General features: G+C 40.4%; 2 protein-coding genes across 2 annotated transcripts; both read left to right on the top strand.

The window, feature by feature from the left end:
• The first annotated feature begins 2,340 nt into the window (after nt 1–2,340).
• LOC149228988 (uncharacterized) lies at nt 2,341–2,832 on the top strand. The gene has a single exon (XM_089380924.1). The coding sequence runs from the start codon at nt 2,341–2,343 to the stop codon at nt 2,830–2,832; it is 492 nt and encodes a 163-aa protein (XP_089237050.1).
• Nucleotides 2,833–9,502: 6,670 nt separating this feature from the next.
• LOC149228987 (uncharacterized) lies at nt 9,503–9,994 on the top strand. Its single transcript, XM_089380923.1, has one exon. It carries the CDS (start codon nt 9,503–9,505, stop codon nt 9,992–9,994), a length of 492 nt encoding a protein of 163 aa, XP_089237049.1.
• The last annotated feature ends 7,788 nt before the right edge of the window (nt 9,995–17,782 follow it).

The following is a 17,782-nucleotide window of genomic DNA, read 5'->3' as shown; positions in this document are numbered from 1 at the left end:
TAATAGCTTTGAATATTAATAATAAAAATACAACACTCGCTGCAAATGGTTAAGGAAAAAGTTATAGAAGGGATATTGTTATAGGCCATTTTTTCACATTTGGTCAATAGGCCTACAAACCAGATCAATAATCATTCACGAACATGTTGTCATCATCTCGACATGAAGCCATATGCATGAACTTTTCAAATAACTGAGTTTCTACGTCTAACTACTCCAAATCAATGCTTTTAAGGCCCAACGCATACTGCCCCTTTAGAGACCTGTGTTCAGCATCAGGTTTCTCCCTTCTGCGCTTGCGCTAATAAAAAACAACTTACTTCTTGTTGGGGGTGCGTTGATTCTAGAAATTTGAGAAAATTAAAAAAAATCTAGAAGCTTCCTCTTCCGGAAGCTTCCAGGGGTTCTTTCAACCATTTAGCTTGGGTAAGAAGCTCGAGTCTTAACTCATCCTACCTTAGAGATTTCAAGTCTTATCCCTTGAGCTCATCCTACCATCTTTAGTGGATCCCAAGCCTAGATTGGTAAATGGATAAGAATTCATAAACTACCACACTCTCCTATATATTTACTGCCATCCATAACATCAGGGTTGGATTTTGGAGACTGATCATACCCTCATGCTTCTGCCTTGAATCTAAGAGAGTCATCATCTTCATAAATTAGGGTGACATTGAGGTGTGGTTTGTGACAAGGAAGGATAGGTCAACTTGGTGATATCTCTACAAGATAAACTACTATTCTTGGTTGTAAACACTCTCCAATTTCTATTAATACAAAGAGTACACTGTTTTCCTATATGTGTTATGTTATGTTTACATTCATGTATTTCAATGCCTCGCTAATTCATAGAATAGAGTAATTGAATTATGCTACATAGATATTGTGGATCCTTGGCTTATTTTGGTTGCATATGTAGGTTCTAACTATAGCGCTTGGAGCTACAATTGGATCATATCGGGCAAGAGGAGAGTAAATCTTGTGATGGATTCTAAGTAAGCCTCTTTCCATTCTTCAATATCTCTAAGGAAAAAAAATATATTCCTTGCTTTATGTTGTTCTAGACCAGTCCACTAGGTCTAGGGAAGATACTTTTGTTCGCAATAGTAAATTCTGCATAACAAATTGGCGACTCCACTAGGGATCGATTCTTCCCTTAGTGATTCCCTCGACCTTGGCACCTTTTTCACCTCTTAAATTCATCTTGATTCACTCACTCAGACATTGAATGATATTAAGAAAACATATGTTTGAGCTTTGTTGGGTTTCTTATGTCGTGTTTTGATTGAAAATGTCCCAACACATCTCTCTGTTCTGAGACAGAGTTCCCCAGTGAATCCAACATAACTGCCTACCTACTCTGCAATGAAACTTATCTTATGTTGAACCTGCGCTAATTGCACTACAACGCACCTTCTCTTGTGCTTCACCTGCTCTGATTCCTTTGTATTTGCACTACAACACACTTTATCCTGTGTTGCACCTGCTCTGTAGGGCATTGGTGTCCTTTATGCACTTGCACTGATCCTGTAGGATGCACAATTTTGCAGTCCTTGTCCTTGCTCTCTGATATAATTTGTTCTATCATGTTCTTGAGTTTTCATAGTTTGTCAGTGTCTCTTAAAAGCCATCTTAATGTTTGCATTTGTTTTTATTAGCCTTTGGTAAGAATTTCTTTGGCTTCTTGTTCTTCTGATTAATTAGGTAATTTGTAAACATAGAGTTTGATTGTTGATCCAATTGAAGAAATTTGTATTTCAGTCATATTCTGTGTGATTTATTCTATCAATGATCTTGATGCATCTTAGTTTCCATTGCAATTGAAGATTAAGAGAAAAGAAAAGAAAAGAAATTATTTTCATTGCATATAGGGCTTTGATTTTGATTGGAATAGTGAATTTGAGGAGATCAATTGTTGCATCACTTATTTGTGCTATTGTTGATTCATTTTTTCTTTCCCTACTTAATTTTCCTTTCATTGTTAAAAGGAAAAAAAAGAGAGTTATTTTTTATCATATTGGTTGCATCATAGGTGTGGTCATGTGACATCTAGTTTTGAGCCGTGAAATCGAAACATAATTCAAGATCAACTCTAAAATTCACCTCAATCAACCTAAGGATCATTTGTCATATTTGTTGGACACGGATTTTCATTGATGTCAATATGGCAATATTCGAGGAGCAGATAGAGACGAGAGAAGCAGACAAAGCCGAAGAAGAGGAGCACATAGAGCATAGGAAATTCATGAGAGATTTGTTTTACACATGTAGTGAAATTATTTTGATTCTAGAGCTGTGAAATAGTTGAACTGATAATTTTGATTTTCAAGGTACAGATCAATGGCTTCAGAACAAGAAAACGCGAGAATACCTTCTGGCCAGGAGGCAGAAGAGAGACGGGAAAATGCCTTTGATAACTTGGAATCTGCAAAATGGATGGCACATGTTGCCAAAGATGCTAGCACCGAGTCTGCCTCTTCTGCACTGGGTAGTATCAAGGAGGGCACCATGTCGGCCTTCAAGGGCCTCCAAGAAAAAATCGAGAATGCCAAGGATTCTATCATGGACAAGACACAGGAAGTCAAGGACACCACTGTGGACAAAACACGAGAGAATAAAGATTCTGTAGCAGACAAGACGAGAGAAACTACAGATACAGCTGTGAATAAATCGCGTGAGTATAAGGATTCTGCTGCGCAGAAAGCTAAGGAAACCAAAGATGCAGCTATGGAGAAATCATCGAGCAGCAGCGGAAACGCGTGGTCGAGAGTTGTTAGATCTCCACGTGGCAAATCCAACGGCTATCGTGCAAGAAAGTTGCGCAGAGGTTAACGGCTGGGGGAACAGGCGGTTTCACGGTATCCCCTGCACCGCCCACAGGAGGATGGTGGTATCTGTATATGGCCGTGCGATCCAGTCACAATACGACGCGTGGCGGATGAAAAGCACTGCCTCTGCAGGTTAACGCGTATGCAGGTTGCGTGATCGGGGCTTGTGACTGCCGTCCGATCGTGCGATGGAAGGTCAGATGGCGAGGAATATGCACGATGTTTAACGTGCGGGAAAAAGGACTGTGACTGTTGGATCACGATGGTCAACGGCTACAATTGTGAATGCGACAGAGGCTAATATGGGTGCGATTACGTGGGTTTTGGAATAAAACAGAAACGACGGGGCAAAAGGGTGTTTCTAGACTTTTATATCAGTTTTCTTAGATTTCATTCGTTTAGTTTTCGGATCGCAATGGCAATGGCGGCTTCCACTATGATGAGATCGTCTGTTACAACGGGATCGTTTTGTGAAAATCATCATCCTTTTGTGGCGGTTGATGCACAGATCCGATCAAAGATAACCAACACCGATGGCATAGTCAGATTTCCTTTCGGAAGCTTTGGAAGCAATTTATTTGGATCCACTACAGAGTTTGGCCAGGGTTCAGCCTTACAATGTCAGAGTGCTAGGACTTTGCAACTAGTTAGAGCTACCGCAATGGAGGCCCTCCTAGAGTTCAAAGATCTTCGGGAAAGGAGAGGACCAAGATAGGAATAAATGGATTTGGTCGTATTGGGAAGCTGAAAGATCAAGCGAAGTCAGAGGAAACGACAACGACTGAGGAGGAAGCCTACGAGACGGTGTAAGTGGAAATGAATATACAAAGGCATGGGAATGTATAAAACAGTAGAAACAGAGAACTGTTGGTGTAGTTATGGAGGTGAATAACCTGAGGGTGAGATAGTAGAAGCAGCAGAGGCAGAAAAAGCAGCAGAGGCTGTAGAGGTAGCAGAAGCAGCAGAGGTAGGAGAGCAGGAGTGAGACAACCTCAGCTGAATAGAGTGCAACAGCATACCTGTTTATACCAAGGTTGGGTTGGAGGCTCAAAACTGAACATGACTGAAGTCATTGGGGTAGGTGCTCCTAAGTGCAGAACCGCTGCAAAATAGAGTTGGTGCTCTGGAGGTTGGAGCCTCACTGAAGTCCAAGTTGGAGCTTGGCAACTATTCACAATCATATTTATACTTATATTGTATTTATTTCTTTGCACTGTCTTGAGTTTTAATAAAAGCATTAAATTTAGCTGTTGATTTCTGTGTTCTGTGTATATACATACATATCGATATAGGTTGTTGGCAATCACTAGAACAATTAAAAAATAAATAGTAAGAAATACTGATTCACCCCCCCTCAGCATTTCCAACAATTGGTATCAGAGCAGTCTTCTTCATACTAGCCTAACAGCTTGAAGAATGATCCGCAGCCATGATGAGAAACCACAAAGCATCAAGAATACCTCCTTTGTTCGATGGTACTAACTTTGGTTTCTGGAAGAAAAGAATGACTTACTACTTAATGTCCCTTGGACTTGAAGTCTGGCATTTTGTTCAAAATTAATACAAAACTACTTCCACTCTTCCAACAGACCAAGACGAGAGGAAAGCCTACATCGCAAATGCAAAGACCATGAACTCCATCACTAGTGGAATACTGATTCCGAGTTTACAAAAATCATGCACTGTACCTCGGCCAAAGAAATGTGGGAGAAGCTAGTTGGCTTGTACGATGGAGACTCAAAATTCAAAAAGGCAAAGCTTCAAACTCACAGAAGACAATTTGAAAGTTTGAGGATGGAAGATGAAGAAGATATTGCAGCATACCTCCTCCGAGTAGCTGAAGTGGTAAATTCCCTGAAAGGATTGGACGAAAAAGTTGAAGAAAGTACCATTGTTCAAAAGGTATTAAGGTCTCTTCCAGACAGGTTTGACTCCAAAATAAGCGCTATAGAAGAAGCAAAGGATCTAGATACCCTCAAAATGGATGAACTCCATGGAATTCTCACTGCCTATGAAATTAGGAAAGGTGGCCCAAGCTCCAAAGATGCAACATTCAAGGCCTCAAGGTCAAAGAAGGGGAAAGAAAGGAATGACTGTAGTGATGAGTCAGATGTGGAATCTAAATTGGCTCAATTTGTACGAAACCTGAAGAAAGGATCTAAGCTTAAAGGCATGTATCCTCTTATCTGTTTTAAATGTGGTAAAATAGGTCATTATGCAGCAAAATGTCCTCATAAACATGACAGTGATGATGAAGGAAATTCTAAAAGAATGGCACATAAAAAGAAAGGGTTCAATAATAAAAACTTCTTCTCCAAGCAAGATGAGTGTGATGAGGATGAGTTTATGGTCATCAAAAGGAAATCAGATGAGGAAAGCGATCATGATGAAAGCCAAGAAGCATTATTCATGGCATTCGTAGATGATGATGACTCAGGGCTAGAAGGAAATGTAGATGAACTGTTAATAAGTGCCATTGAAGAAAATGAGAAACTACGGAACAAAATCATTTCTCTCAAAGTGGAAAACGAGGAAATAAGAAGGAGAGAAGATCTCTTGGAATCAAAGCTTAAATAAAAGGAAGAGACTTGTGAAGAACGCGAGACCCAAATAGTGTCTCTAAGAAAGGAGTTGGAGCAAATTAAAAAGAGCTGTAAAAGCTCTCAAATACTTGAGACTATTCTGGAAAATCAAAAACCTCAACATGACAAGTCTGGAATAGGTTTCAAAGGAGAATCCTCAAGCACTAAGAATAATGCGAAAATCTATGCCGATGCACTTTCCTGCAATCCAAAAGATGAAAAGTGCACCCCAGATCCCAAGAATGAAGAGAGAATTACTCCAAAGAAGAATGTGGAGTCGAATCATGGACACTACAGCAAATACAAACCTGTACTCCACCAAGGGGCCATCCCAAATCCAAAGAACGAGGGAGGAGTAATTCCCAGGAAGGAAATCGACTCAAACCGTGTTTGCTTCAACAAGTACAAAACCATCTTTCTTGGACACTATTTTCACTGTAAAAACTTCGGTCATCAAGCCAGACATTGTATGGCTCGCAGAAGTGAAAAGAAAAAGATAAAGGATAGAATAATCAACTCATATGCCCCCAAAAGGTAGGGGCAAATCAAAACCTTTAATACATTTGATCCCTTGACCAAATTTGATCTGATTTCTCTTTCTGCTACAATAATGGACACTATGAACAAGACTACCCACTCAAAGGAAGAAATATGAGTAGCAAGAACTCCAGCATGGACAAATGCGGCCTGACTCTATATGCTCAAAATAATGGAAACCAGTGGTTTATAGATAGTGGGTGCTCCAGACACATGACAGGAGACAGAAGGAAGTTTGTCTCACTGAGCAAAAAGAAAGGGAATGTGTCCTTTGGAGTGGATCTGGCAGAATTGTAGGAAAAGGAACAATTACTCTGATCAATGGAAAAGGAAAAGCTCAAGATGCTCTGCTGGTTGATGGACTCAAACACAACCCCTTGAGTGTCAGCGGAATCTGTGATCAAGGACATAAGGTTATTTTCAGCACCAAAGACTGTGAAATAAGGAACTCTGCCTTAGGGAAACTTGTGGCAAAAGGGGTGAGGACACCAGACAACATTTACATTCTGAACAAGATTCAAGAAAATGAATGCTACCTGAGTCAGATAGATGAGAGTTGGCTGTGGCACAAGCGACTTGGACATACAAGCTTCGAAATTCTGATCAATATCAACAAGATAAAAGTTGTACGAGACATCCCAATGCTGTTCAAACCAAATCAAGAAGTATGTAGTCCATGTCAACATGGAAAGCAGACTAGAATCAACCACAAGTCAAAGGAACACTCTACATCGAAGCCCTTAGAGATCATCCATGCTGATGTATGCGGGCCAACTAGAAATCAAGAACTCCAAGGAGAAAGGTACTTTGTGTTATTTGTTGATGATTATACTGGAATGATGTGCATATATTTCATAAAGTATAAATCTGAAACTTTTGAGTGTTTCAAGAATCTAAAAGCCCTTGTAGAAAATGAAAAAGATTCAAAAATTAAGTGTCTTAGAACAGACAAAGGAGGAGAATTCACATCAAACGAGTTTAGTGAGTTCTGTAATATTCATGGAATTAAAAAGGAATTCTCGGCTGCTAGAACACCTCAACAAAATGGGGTAGTTGAAAGAAGAAACCGAATAGTCCAAGAAATGGCAAGAACTATGCTATTAGCAACAGACTTACAGCCTAGATTCTGGAGAGAAGTAGTAGGGACAGCTGTCTACACACTGAATCAAACTCAATTAAGACCAAATTGTGATAAAACTCCTTATGAGCTATGGAAAGGAAGACCTGCTTCAGTGAAGTACTTCAAGATCTTTGGAAGCAAGTGCTTCATAAAAATAAATGATGGTTCACCAGGAAAGTTTGATTCTCGGGTTGATGAAGGGATATTTCTTGGATACTCTACACGGAGCAAGGCTTACAAGTGCTACAATTATTGACTGAAGAAAATAGTGGAAAGCATTGATGTAAAGGTTGATGAAGATCTTCCAGTAAAGGAAAGTGAAGAACATGAAGATGACTCTCCCATTGAAGAAGAAGATCCCAAAGAAGAAGAAATAGATGAGGAAGAAGAAGAAGAAGAAGAAGAGGAAAGAGAACCACCTAATACCCCTTCTAAGACGAAGTATGTCCAAAGACACCATCTAGAAGAGCAGATCATTGGCGATAAAGATGAAGGCGTGCAGACCCGAAGAAGAATAACAATTACACCCAAGAGAAAAGTCATTGCCCTCTTATCTATGATAGAAACAGAAACATTTGCAGAAGCAAGTAAGGATCCTCATTGGGTAAAAGCCATGGAAGAAGAAATGAACCAACTTGAGAAGAACAAGACATGGGAGCTGGTACCTCGTCCAAAGGACAAAAACATAATAGGAACCAAATGGGTGTTCAAAAATAAAATGAATGAGGAGGGACAGGTTATTAGAAACAAGGAAAGACTTGTCTGAAAAGGCTATTCACAAATTGAATGAATTGAATTTGAAGATACATTTGCACCTGTGGCTCGTATGGAAGCTATCAGGTTGTTCTTGGCATTTTCTTGCTCAAAAGGATTCAAAATCTATCAAATGGACGTGAAATCATCATTTCTAAATGGGGAACTCAAGGAGGAAGTCTACATGGAGCAGCCAGAAAGTTTTGATCTAACAGCAGGAAAGGACTTAGTTTGTAAGTTGAAAAAGGCTTTATATGGGTTGAAACAAGCTCCTAGAGCTTGGTATGCAAGACTGGATCACTATCTACAACAACAAGGCTTAAAAAAGGGAGTGGCTGGAAGCAATCCATACATAAAGATAGATCAAGGTAAGTTACTAGTTGCTCTTATTTATGTCGATGATCTGATTTTTGCTAGTAATAATGATGGAAATGAGCCATGATTTTTCTCAAAACATGTCAAAAGAGTTTGAGATGTCAATGATAGGAGAGCTGTCCCACTTCCTTGGACTTCAAATATCTCAAACTAGAGCAGGATTGTGTATATCTCAAACCAAATATCTAAAAGACATGCTAAAAAAAAAATGGAATGGAGGATTGTGCACCCATGAGCACACCTATGACCACAAACTGCAAACTGAGCAAAGATGATGACTCCCCTATAGTAGGTGCAACTCATTACAGGTCAATGATTGGATCCCTTCTATACTTAACAGCTACACGACTAGACATAATGCAAGCAGTAGGAATGGTGGGAAGATTTCAATCTGCTCCCAGACAATCCCATTTATTAGCTGTAAAAAGAATTCTCAGATATCTGAAGGGAACTTCTGATTTCGGTCTTTGGTACCCAAAGGACTCAACACTAACTGTAACTGCATACACCGATGCTGATTGCGCTGGAAGTATAGATGATCGGAAAAGCACTAGTGGAAATGGATTCTTCCTAGGAGACTGTTTGGTATCCTGGCTAAGCAAAAAACAGTCATCCATATCATTATCCACAGCCGAAGCCGAGTATATTGCTGCAGCATATTGTTGTACTCAGATACTATGGATGAAGGAAGCTCTAAAAGATCTCAACGTATGTACAGATCATCCAATTACCGTTTATTGTGACAACACAAGTGCTATCAGTCTCAGCAAAAATCCAGTGATGCACTCAAGAACCAAACACATACCAATCAAGTATCATTTCCTCTGTGAGCAAGTAGCTGAACAAAACATCGTCCTAGAACATATCATTTCAAAGGAGAAGATAGCTAATATTTTCACAAAACCTCTTCCTCTGGAAGCATTCGAACATTGGCGTCAAAATATGGGGGTTATTTCTTTATCATCACTCAAGTTCATTCATAAAGATGTAGCAGGACAGGGGGAGCAGTTTGATAGGGGGAGTCCATATGCATCCCTTTTCCATTGATGTCAAAGGGGGAGAAAGCAGAAGAATATTGCCATCAATAACAAAGGGGGAGATTGTTGGACATAGATTGTCATTGATGTCAATATGGCAATATTCGAGGAGTAGATAGAGACGAGAGAAGCAGATAGATCCAAAGCAGAGGAGCACACAGAGCATAGGAAATTCATGAGAGATTTGTTTTACACATGCAGTGAAATTATTTTGATTCTAGAGCTGTGAAATAGTTGAACTGATAATTTTGATTTTCAAGGTACAGATCAATGGCTTCAGAACAGGAAAACGCGAGAAGACCTTCTGGCCAGGAGGTAGAAGAGAGATGGGAAAATGCCTCTGATAACTTGGAATCTACAAAATGGATGGAACATGTTGCCAAATATGCCAACACCGAGTCTGCCTCTTCTGCACTGGGTAGTATCAAGGAGGGCACCATGTCAGCCTTCAAGGGCCTCCAAGAAAAAATCGAGAATGCCAAGGATTCTGTCACGGACAAGACACAAGAAGTCAAGGACACCACTGTGGACAAAACACGAGAGACTAAAGATTCTGTAGCAGACAAGACGAGAGAAACTACAGATACAGCTGTGAATAAAGCGCACGAGTATAAGGATTTTGTTGCACAGAAAGCTGAGGAAACCAAAGATGCAACTATGGAGAAAGCATCGAGCAGCAGCGGAAATGGGTGGTCGAGAGTCGTTAGATCTCCACGTGGCAAATCCAACAGCTATCACGCAGGAAAGTCGCGCAGAGGTTAACGGCTGGGGGGACAGGCGGTTTCGTGATTTCGCGGTATCCCCCGCACTGCCCACGGGAGGATGGCGGTATCCGTATATGGCCGCGCGATCCAGTCACAATACGACATGTGGCGGATGAAAACCGCCGCCCCCGCAGGTTAACGCGTATGCAGGTTGCACGATTGGGGCTTGTGATTGCCGTCCGATCATGCGACGGACGGTTAGATGGTGAGGAATACGCACGATGTTTAACGTGCGGGAAAAGCGACTGTGACTGTTGGATCGCGATGATCAATGGCTATGATTGTGAATGCGATAGAGGCTACTATGGGCGAAATTACATGGGTTTTTGGAATAAAATAGAAACGGAGGGGCAAAAGGGTGTTTCTAGACTTTTATATCAGTTTTCTTAGATTTCGTTCCTTTGGTTTTCGGATCACAATGGCAATGGCGGCTTCCACCATGATGAGATCATCTGTTACGGTGGGATCGTTTCGTGAAAATCATCGTCCTTCTGTGGTGGTTGATGCACAGATCCGATCGAAGATAACCAGCACCGATGGCATAGTCAGATTGCCTTTCGGAAGCTTTGGAAGCAATTTCTTTGGATCCACTGCAGAGTTTGGCCAAGGTTTAGCCTTACAATGTCAGAGTGCTAGGACTTTGCAACCAGTTAGAGCTATTGTAACAGAGGCCCTCCTAGAGTTCAAAGATCTTCGAGAAAGGAGAGGACCAAGATAGGAATATATGGATTTGGTCGTATTGGGAAGCTGAAAGATCAAGCAAAGTCAGAGGAAACGACAACGACTGAGGAGGAAGCCTAAGAGACGGTGTAAGTGGAAACGAATGGACAAAGGCATGCGAATGTATAAAACAGTAGAAACAAAGAACTGTTGGTGCGGTTATAGAGGTGAAGAACCCGAGGGTGAGATAGTAGAAGCAGCAGAGGAAAAAGAGGCAGAAAAAGTAGCGGAGGTTGTAGAGGCAGCAGAAGCAACAGAGGCAGGAGAGCAGGAGTGAGACAACCTCAACTGAATAGAGTGCAACAACATACCTGTTTATACCAAGGTTGGATTGGAGCCTCAGAACTGAACAAGACTGAAGTCATTGGGGTAGGTGCTCCTAAGTGTAGAACCACTGCAAAACAGAGTTGGTGCTCTGGAGGTTGGAGCCTCACTCAAGTCCAAGTTGGAGCTTGGCAACTATTCACAATCAGATTTATACTTGTATTGTATTTATTTCTTTGCACTGTCTTGAATTTTAATAAAAGCATTAAATTCAGCTATTGATTTCTGTGTTCTATGTATATACATACATATCTATATAGGTTGTTGGCAATCACTAGAACAATTAAAAAATAAATAGTAAGAAATACTGATTCATCCCCCCTCTTAGTATTTACAACAATATTAACGCAAATATCTAGATGTCTAGGCTAGAGACGTATTCCAACATCTTTAAACTTAGAAGACATCATCCTATGTCAATATTACATTTCGAGGGTTATATCTTGTTCTACGTACGTAAGTGTATAGCATCATTCTCCACATACCTTCGAGTATTTGGGAATGCTCTCATTGAATGGTTACGCATTAGACAACACTACTATGTACTGTGCTTCCATGTACCTTCGGGTATATTTTGGAAGTTCCCACTAGGTTGCTTTCCTACCATAGGTATCTGAGTCATTCGCCTAACACATTGTGATACACCAAACACAACATTCAGGGAGATTGCTTGCCTGTATGTAAATACTTGGTTTACCAAGGTGGTATATTGGAGTTCACAGTTGCTTGATAATCCCTTTTTCCCTAGTTACCCATTTGTTTTATTTGTGTCTTTAATTTCCATTGACTGCGGAACAACATCCTTACCATAGGATACCTCCTTAATGGATCTTTGTTCAAGACTAATGGCAATAGTTTAAGAGTCTACCAATAAATAAAACTGCTCTGACGAGAATACTGTTCTTTTTCCTTCTTTTAGAAATATTGGTTTTCCTTATATGGCAACGTCGTCCCTTCTCATATTTACCATTTGGTTTGCGAGTTTGGTTGTTTTTGACCCCCATGGTTCAGAATGTCCAAACTTATCCTCAACCAAGTTCTCCATCTGGACAACATCAAACTCAAGTTGATCCTAAAGTTGACCCTTTTCCTTCTTTACCCATTGTTTCTTCATCCATTTCTTCCTCCTAGCTGTTGTGGCCACAACCTATTACATTTTTTCGAGTGTTTTTGTTGTTCCCTCTAGGGAATAGCTACTGTTCCCTAAAGGGAACAACACCTTTTTGGAGTGTTTTTTTTTAGTTTTCACAGTTCCCTTCAAGGAAAAACACTTTTAGAGTTTGTTGTGGCCACAACCACCACCTTATTAAAACCTGCTCTGGGGGAAAATTTGAATGGGTCCCTTGAGAAGTTCGATCTTTCGTCTCTCCGAATGATAACTGTAGTTGTCAGATGGAATTATGTCCTCAAAGCTGAACAGTTCAATGGTTTATTAATTATGGTTGCAATCCGTTTTTAATCATTAGTCCCCAAAAAATCATTGCGCCCTCTTGAGATTTAGCGCTAGAAGGACTCATATTACCCCCCAGTTGTAGAGTCTGTCTCCTTATGAAAGTTTTTATGAAGGTAAGGTTTGTTTTAGGCATTTCTGTCATATCTCTCATAATCATAGCTAATGACGATCATTCATGTAGGCAAGGACTAAGGGAAGAAAAGCAAGGTCGGCGAGCTGATGCATATGCATCATGAAGGGTTGCAATGAAAGATGCAAAGGGATCGTGAGGTGGTAATAAAATACGAGAAAGTAACGTAGCCTTTGAATGATTATCGTAGGAACAACATGCCTAGTCCACATGATACCTCTACCAGCTAGATTTTCATTGCCATGTGTCATGGATTTGGGAGAGAATGGGGTAGGATGTCCTAAAATTTTGAGAAGATAGGAAGCATAACATATGTTGGTATAAGAGTTCTTATGTCGCTCCAGGGACTCTAGATGACACCTCTACACCACCGATGTCGATATTGAAAAGACATACTCTGCAAGAAAGGGATATGGAACCGCCACAGTGCATAATGGAGGCCTACTCTATGTTAAGTGGAGGTACTCTTGATAGCACAGATCCATCAAGTTGTTGTTACCTCCAGATACACCTTAAATCATGCCAGATGTTCAATGATGAGAGCAATATCCTCATTTGCCTTTAGGAAATAATAGGGAATAACGTTCAGTAGATACATGTGCGAAGAGATGGCTTGCAGTCATTCTTATTTCCATCGGCATCCATTCAGTTCCTCCAGGAAATAAAACGCTCTAGCAAATGTGGCCTCGACATGTCAGCGGTTTCATTAACCATTCTATGTTTGTATATTTTAATTTGTATATTGAAAAGAACAGGAAGAGGGAAAGTCATGGAAGACCGAGGGTCAGTTGTCTTGCTGCATAAGTATTACCTCTGGATATGGGTAAGGGACTTTTTTTTGGCAGAAGAGGGGTCAATTTTATTATGCTAATAAAGAAGACTGTTTCGGTCAAGAAGAAGCCTTTTTTCAGATTCATTTTCCTTTTATTTTATGTTTGGAATCAGGGTGTTGTGGCTGGCATGAGGATATATATGTTTTATTTTTGTGCATAGTGATAACAAACAACTTATGGCTAGTCTTGGTTATTTGAATATAATTCATTATCATGGTTAACTCATGAGCAGTCTCCGATTCGAAGCTATATTAAACATCAATTGCAAGTTTTATTTGTAGAAACAAGAATGTGTATTCTTGTATGAATAATTAGATTGCAATTAAGCTTAAATACAAGCTTGTTCATCGGTGAACTCAGTAGTTGATTCATTTGGACTTCGAATCTATATATGATGTTTAATCTCTTTTATTATGATCCTGCAAGATAGATTAGAATAGTTACGACTAGCATAAGTAGGTAGAATCCGTATAGATAGGACTTGATACATATAGGTTAGCTATTTCTTTTGTTGATTTAATGGAAGTATTCCTTCGGGGAGCAACCTTTCAACACCTATAACAGTTTATGGGATCCTTTAAAACCCATTGGAACTAGCCATTCCAAACAAAAGCAAATCTAATCGGGGTTGATCAGGTTGGTTCCCCTTTGTTGGCATAGCGAAAATTCGCCGTGTCAACAGACTTGGCGCTAGAACGAGGACCTAAATTCCATTCACAAATTTTCAGGTTTTCATCTATAAATGTTGTGCATGGATTATGAAAGATTAATGTATGGATCATAAAGGTTGAAAAGATCCTTCCACCCATTTGGAAGAGCCTCATTTTGAAGAAACAGATGTCACTCTAAGTCTCGTGTTGGGTCACCCAAGGAAGAGAGATTGTGGGAGTACCCTGTCACTTAGGAACAACCAGTCAGAGTACTTACTCGTGCTTACGCTCGTTCCCTCTCTCAGCTCCCCATCTTTCATTCCTTCCTTTTGACTGCTAAAATAAAGCCAAGGATCTTTCCCATAAACGAAGAGACATCTGCAGCCCTTTCTCTTGAAGATATTGTGCTAGAGTCCTTGCAAAGTATCGACACTCCTTGGGAGGAAATTCCTGAGGATCCCCAATCTAGAGGTGACTTGTGCTCAGAAAATCAAGGAAACTGACATCCTTGGATTGATTTGGAAAATCCTAACAAAGAACGCCCAGAGGAGACCCTCAACCAAAACTTCCCAAATCATACTATGGCTAACGTTCCTCCTCCGGGTGGGAATCAACCTCCACTGCCTCCTCCAGGTGGGAATTAGCCTCCACTGCCTCCTCCAGGTGGGAATCAACCCCCACCCCCTCCGGGAGGACCCCCTCCCTGGCTTGCACAGGATGCTGTAGCAGTACCTGGGCAGCAACATGCCTTACCCAAGAATGCAGAAAGAGTATTGCCCAAATTCGACCCTGAGCGGGGAGACACCGCTGATAACCATATCCACTCTTTCTTCCTAGCCGTGCACATGTTGGGGGTAGCCAATGAGGATGTGGTATGTTGCTTATTCCCTTTTACTCTGATTGGTGCAACATCAACATGGTACTTTAACCTGAGAATAAGATCGACCACTTCATGGGATGCTTTTCAATGGGCCTTCTTAGACAAGTTTGGTGATGATAAGACACCTGCGGCCTTGGTTTTAGAACTATCACGTTTAAAAATGGAAACCAAAGAAAAGGTAAAGGATTTTAACATCCGGTTCAACACTTTGTTGAACAGAATCCCGGCTAATGCTAGACCTACTGATGAGGTGCTGATGGAATTCTACATCACTGCTCTCCCTGTCCCTACTGCGATGTGGGTCAAAAGGAGTAATGCATAAACCTTACAGGGTGCCATTGGTGAAGCAGTCAAAGTTGAGAATGAAATGATCAGTGTCACAACATGTCATCATACAATTGAAGAAAAGAAAGCATCTCAATAATTGAAGAAGAATAATGGGAGTGATAACAAAGCGGATGAGATCAAGGAAAAGGACACCACAGATGTGGAAGGTTTGCATTGGATCATTAAGAAATTGATGAACACAGTCATCAATATGAAAAGAAATTCTGGAGAAAGTACAAATGGGAATGGAGGAAATAATAACAATAGAAAATTCTTCAAACCTTTCTATCGCAAGAAGACAGAAGGTGGTCATAGTCAACCTGCGTTGCCTGCTCCACCTAATGAAGGGATTTTAAATATGGAAGACCTGGCTCTTATCGGATCGCTTCTTACCAAAGAAGAACCTATAGCAAATATGGAGCAAGAATAGGAAGATGAGGAAGATTACGAAGTAGAAGAGCCCAAGAACGAGGCATCTCAAGTCAATGTATTGTGGGATTTCTATGCAAATGGGAACGATGACGAAGAAGATAGTATAGAAGAAATTCACACTAATGAAATCCACACACGAAGTAAAGGGCCACTTGCGGATGTGATGAAGCCTGTAGACCAGACAAAGAGAGATGTTTGCCCTTCGAAGAAATCCACTCCGAAGGCTCCTATTGAGAAGAATAAACCTAGTGGTAATTCTAAGAGTACTCTAGTCGTGAGCTATCCAGAGAAGGATAACACATCACCAAATGCAATGAAGGCAACTCAAAATGGTAAATTCCCACCTAAGAGTGGCAAGACCGGTATGTTTACTCTGCCCTACCCCGTTTATAACATTGATTACAACATTGGGATGATCTTAAGAAATCTCGAGATAATATCACGTACTTTGATTTGTTAAAGTTAACGTAGCAGAGAGATTTTCTTTTGAAAGCTATGAATGAACAGAATTGCAAATCTCTCACCAATCCAAGTAGTCAAACCAAAACTTCGGTGTCTAGACCCGTTAGTACCTCTAGTACATCCCAAATGCCATTAGCCATGGAGGCCACTCTGTCAAAAATGAATCGGACGCCCTAAGATGTCAGTGCAACCATTATAGGAAGGAAATCAAAATCCATGACTCCACCTTTCCTTATCACATTTGAAATCTCAACATGAACATACACAATTGCCTAGTAGATTTTAGTGCCTCGTCCACTATTATGCCTTACGCTGTTGCTAAAAGACTTCATGCAATGCCCGAGAAACTGGAACTCAAATTATGCAACTAGACTGAACGAATGTAAAAGTAATTGGAGAATTGAAAGATGTGCTGATTCGGATGACTACCAAACCACAGTACACGCAAGTCATTGACATAGTGGTAGTCGACATACCCGAGGCATATGGAATGCTTCTTAGTAGGGACTGGTCAAGAAATTTGAATGGATATTTCTCAACTAATTGGTCCCATCTCTTGTTTCCTCAGAAAGGAAAAGGTGATATGTTGAGAGTTGATCAAGAAAGATACATGAAATATGTAGTGGCAGAATTAAACGACCCCAATGAACCTGTAATGTTTACCAACTCTATCCTTGGGAATTATAGTTTCGACATTTGTGCCATGGAAACCTATTTTGGAGAATTCCATGCAGAGACAGTTGAAGAAACTGCAACAAATACACAGTTGGAAGCTCTCCCCTGTAGTCCAACTGATGAACTATCCTGTATTATAGTAGATGATAGGACTAATTTTGTAGAAAGCAGTTCAATTGATGTAACATTATATTCTATATTTTGGACACTCTTCTTTGATGGCTCTAACTGCATAGAGGGCGCAGGTGCTGGGAGCATTCTCATTGACCCACAAGGGAACCAACATTTGATGGCCAACCGGTTGGAGATCGTGTGCACCAACAACACGTATGGTACAAAGGCTTGCTGCAGGGCCTGAAGAAAGCCATTGACATGAAGGTGAAAAAGCTTAAAGTTTTTGGTGACTCATAGATAATTGTTGACCAGGTAAGGAAAAGGATACATTGCAATTTGCCACACCTAGTAAGATACCAACATGAGGTATGGAGCTTAATTGACAGTTTTGATTCTTTAATATCACATACATACCTCGAGGGAAAAGCCAAGATGCCGATCTGATGGCTGGTGTGGCTTAAATTTTTTTGCCTGACCTTAGATTAAACAAGAATAAATATTAGGTTGAATTGATTTTTATACCATCCATACCTGATAACATCTCAAATTGGCAAGGTATTCGAAGGTGACGAGCAAATCCTTGAGTTCCTGCGTTGCGAAAGACATTCAAAAATGCACTCATTGATGTAAAATAGCATGACAAGCTTATGAATGAGAGTGAAGATGAGGAAAAAGACCAGTCCAATATAATTCCCAAGTCAGTTGTCAAGATGGAGCATTTTTATGACCTATATGATAAATTTGAAAAGCCGAATAACTGCAAAACGCATAGGTCATCCATGAAGT

This window comes from Pinus tabuliformis, chromosome J, assembly GCF_031772625.1.
Source record: "Pinus tabuliformis cultivar Carrire ecotype Pingquan chromosome J, CPIR1, whole genome shotgun sequence".
NCBI lineage: Eukaryota > Viridiplantae > Streptophyta > Pinopsida > Pinales > Pinaceae > Pinus > Pinus tabuliformis.
The sequence above is the reverse complement of the archived record's forward strand: the minus strand, read 5'-3'. Positions and strand labels throughout refer to the sequence as shown.

What these genes read in the sequence shown, in the direction of transcription:
- LOC149228988 (XM_089380924.1), top strand. Translation starts at nt 2,341, where the DNA reads ATGGCTTCAGAACAAGAAAACGCGAGAATACCTTCTGGCCAGGAGGCA.
- LOC149228987 (XM_089380923.1), top strand. Translation starts at nt 9,503, where the DNA reads ATGGCTTCAGAACAGGAAAACGCGAGAAGACCTTCTGGCCAGGAGGTA.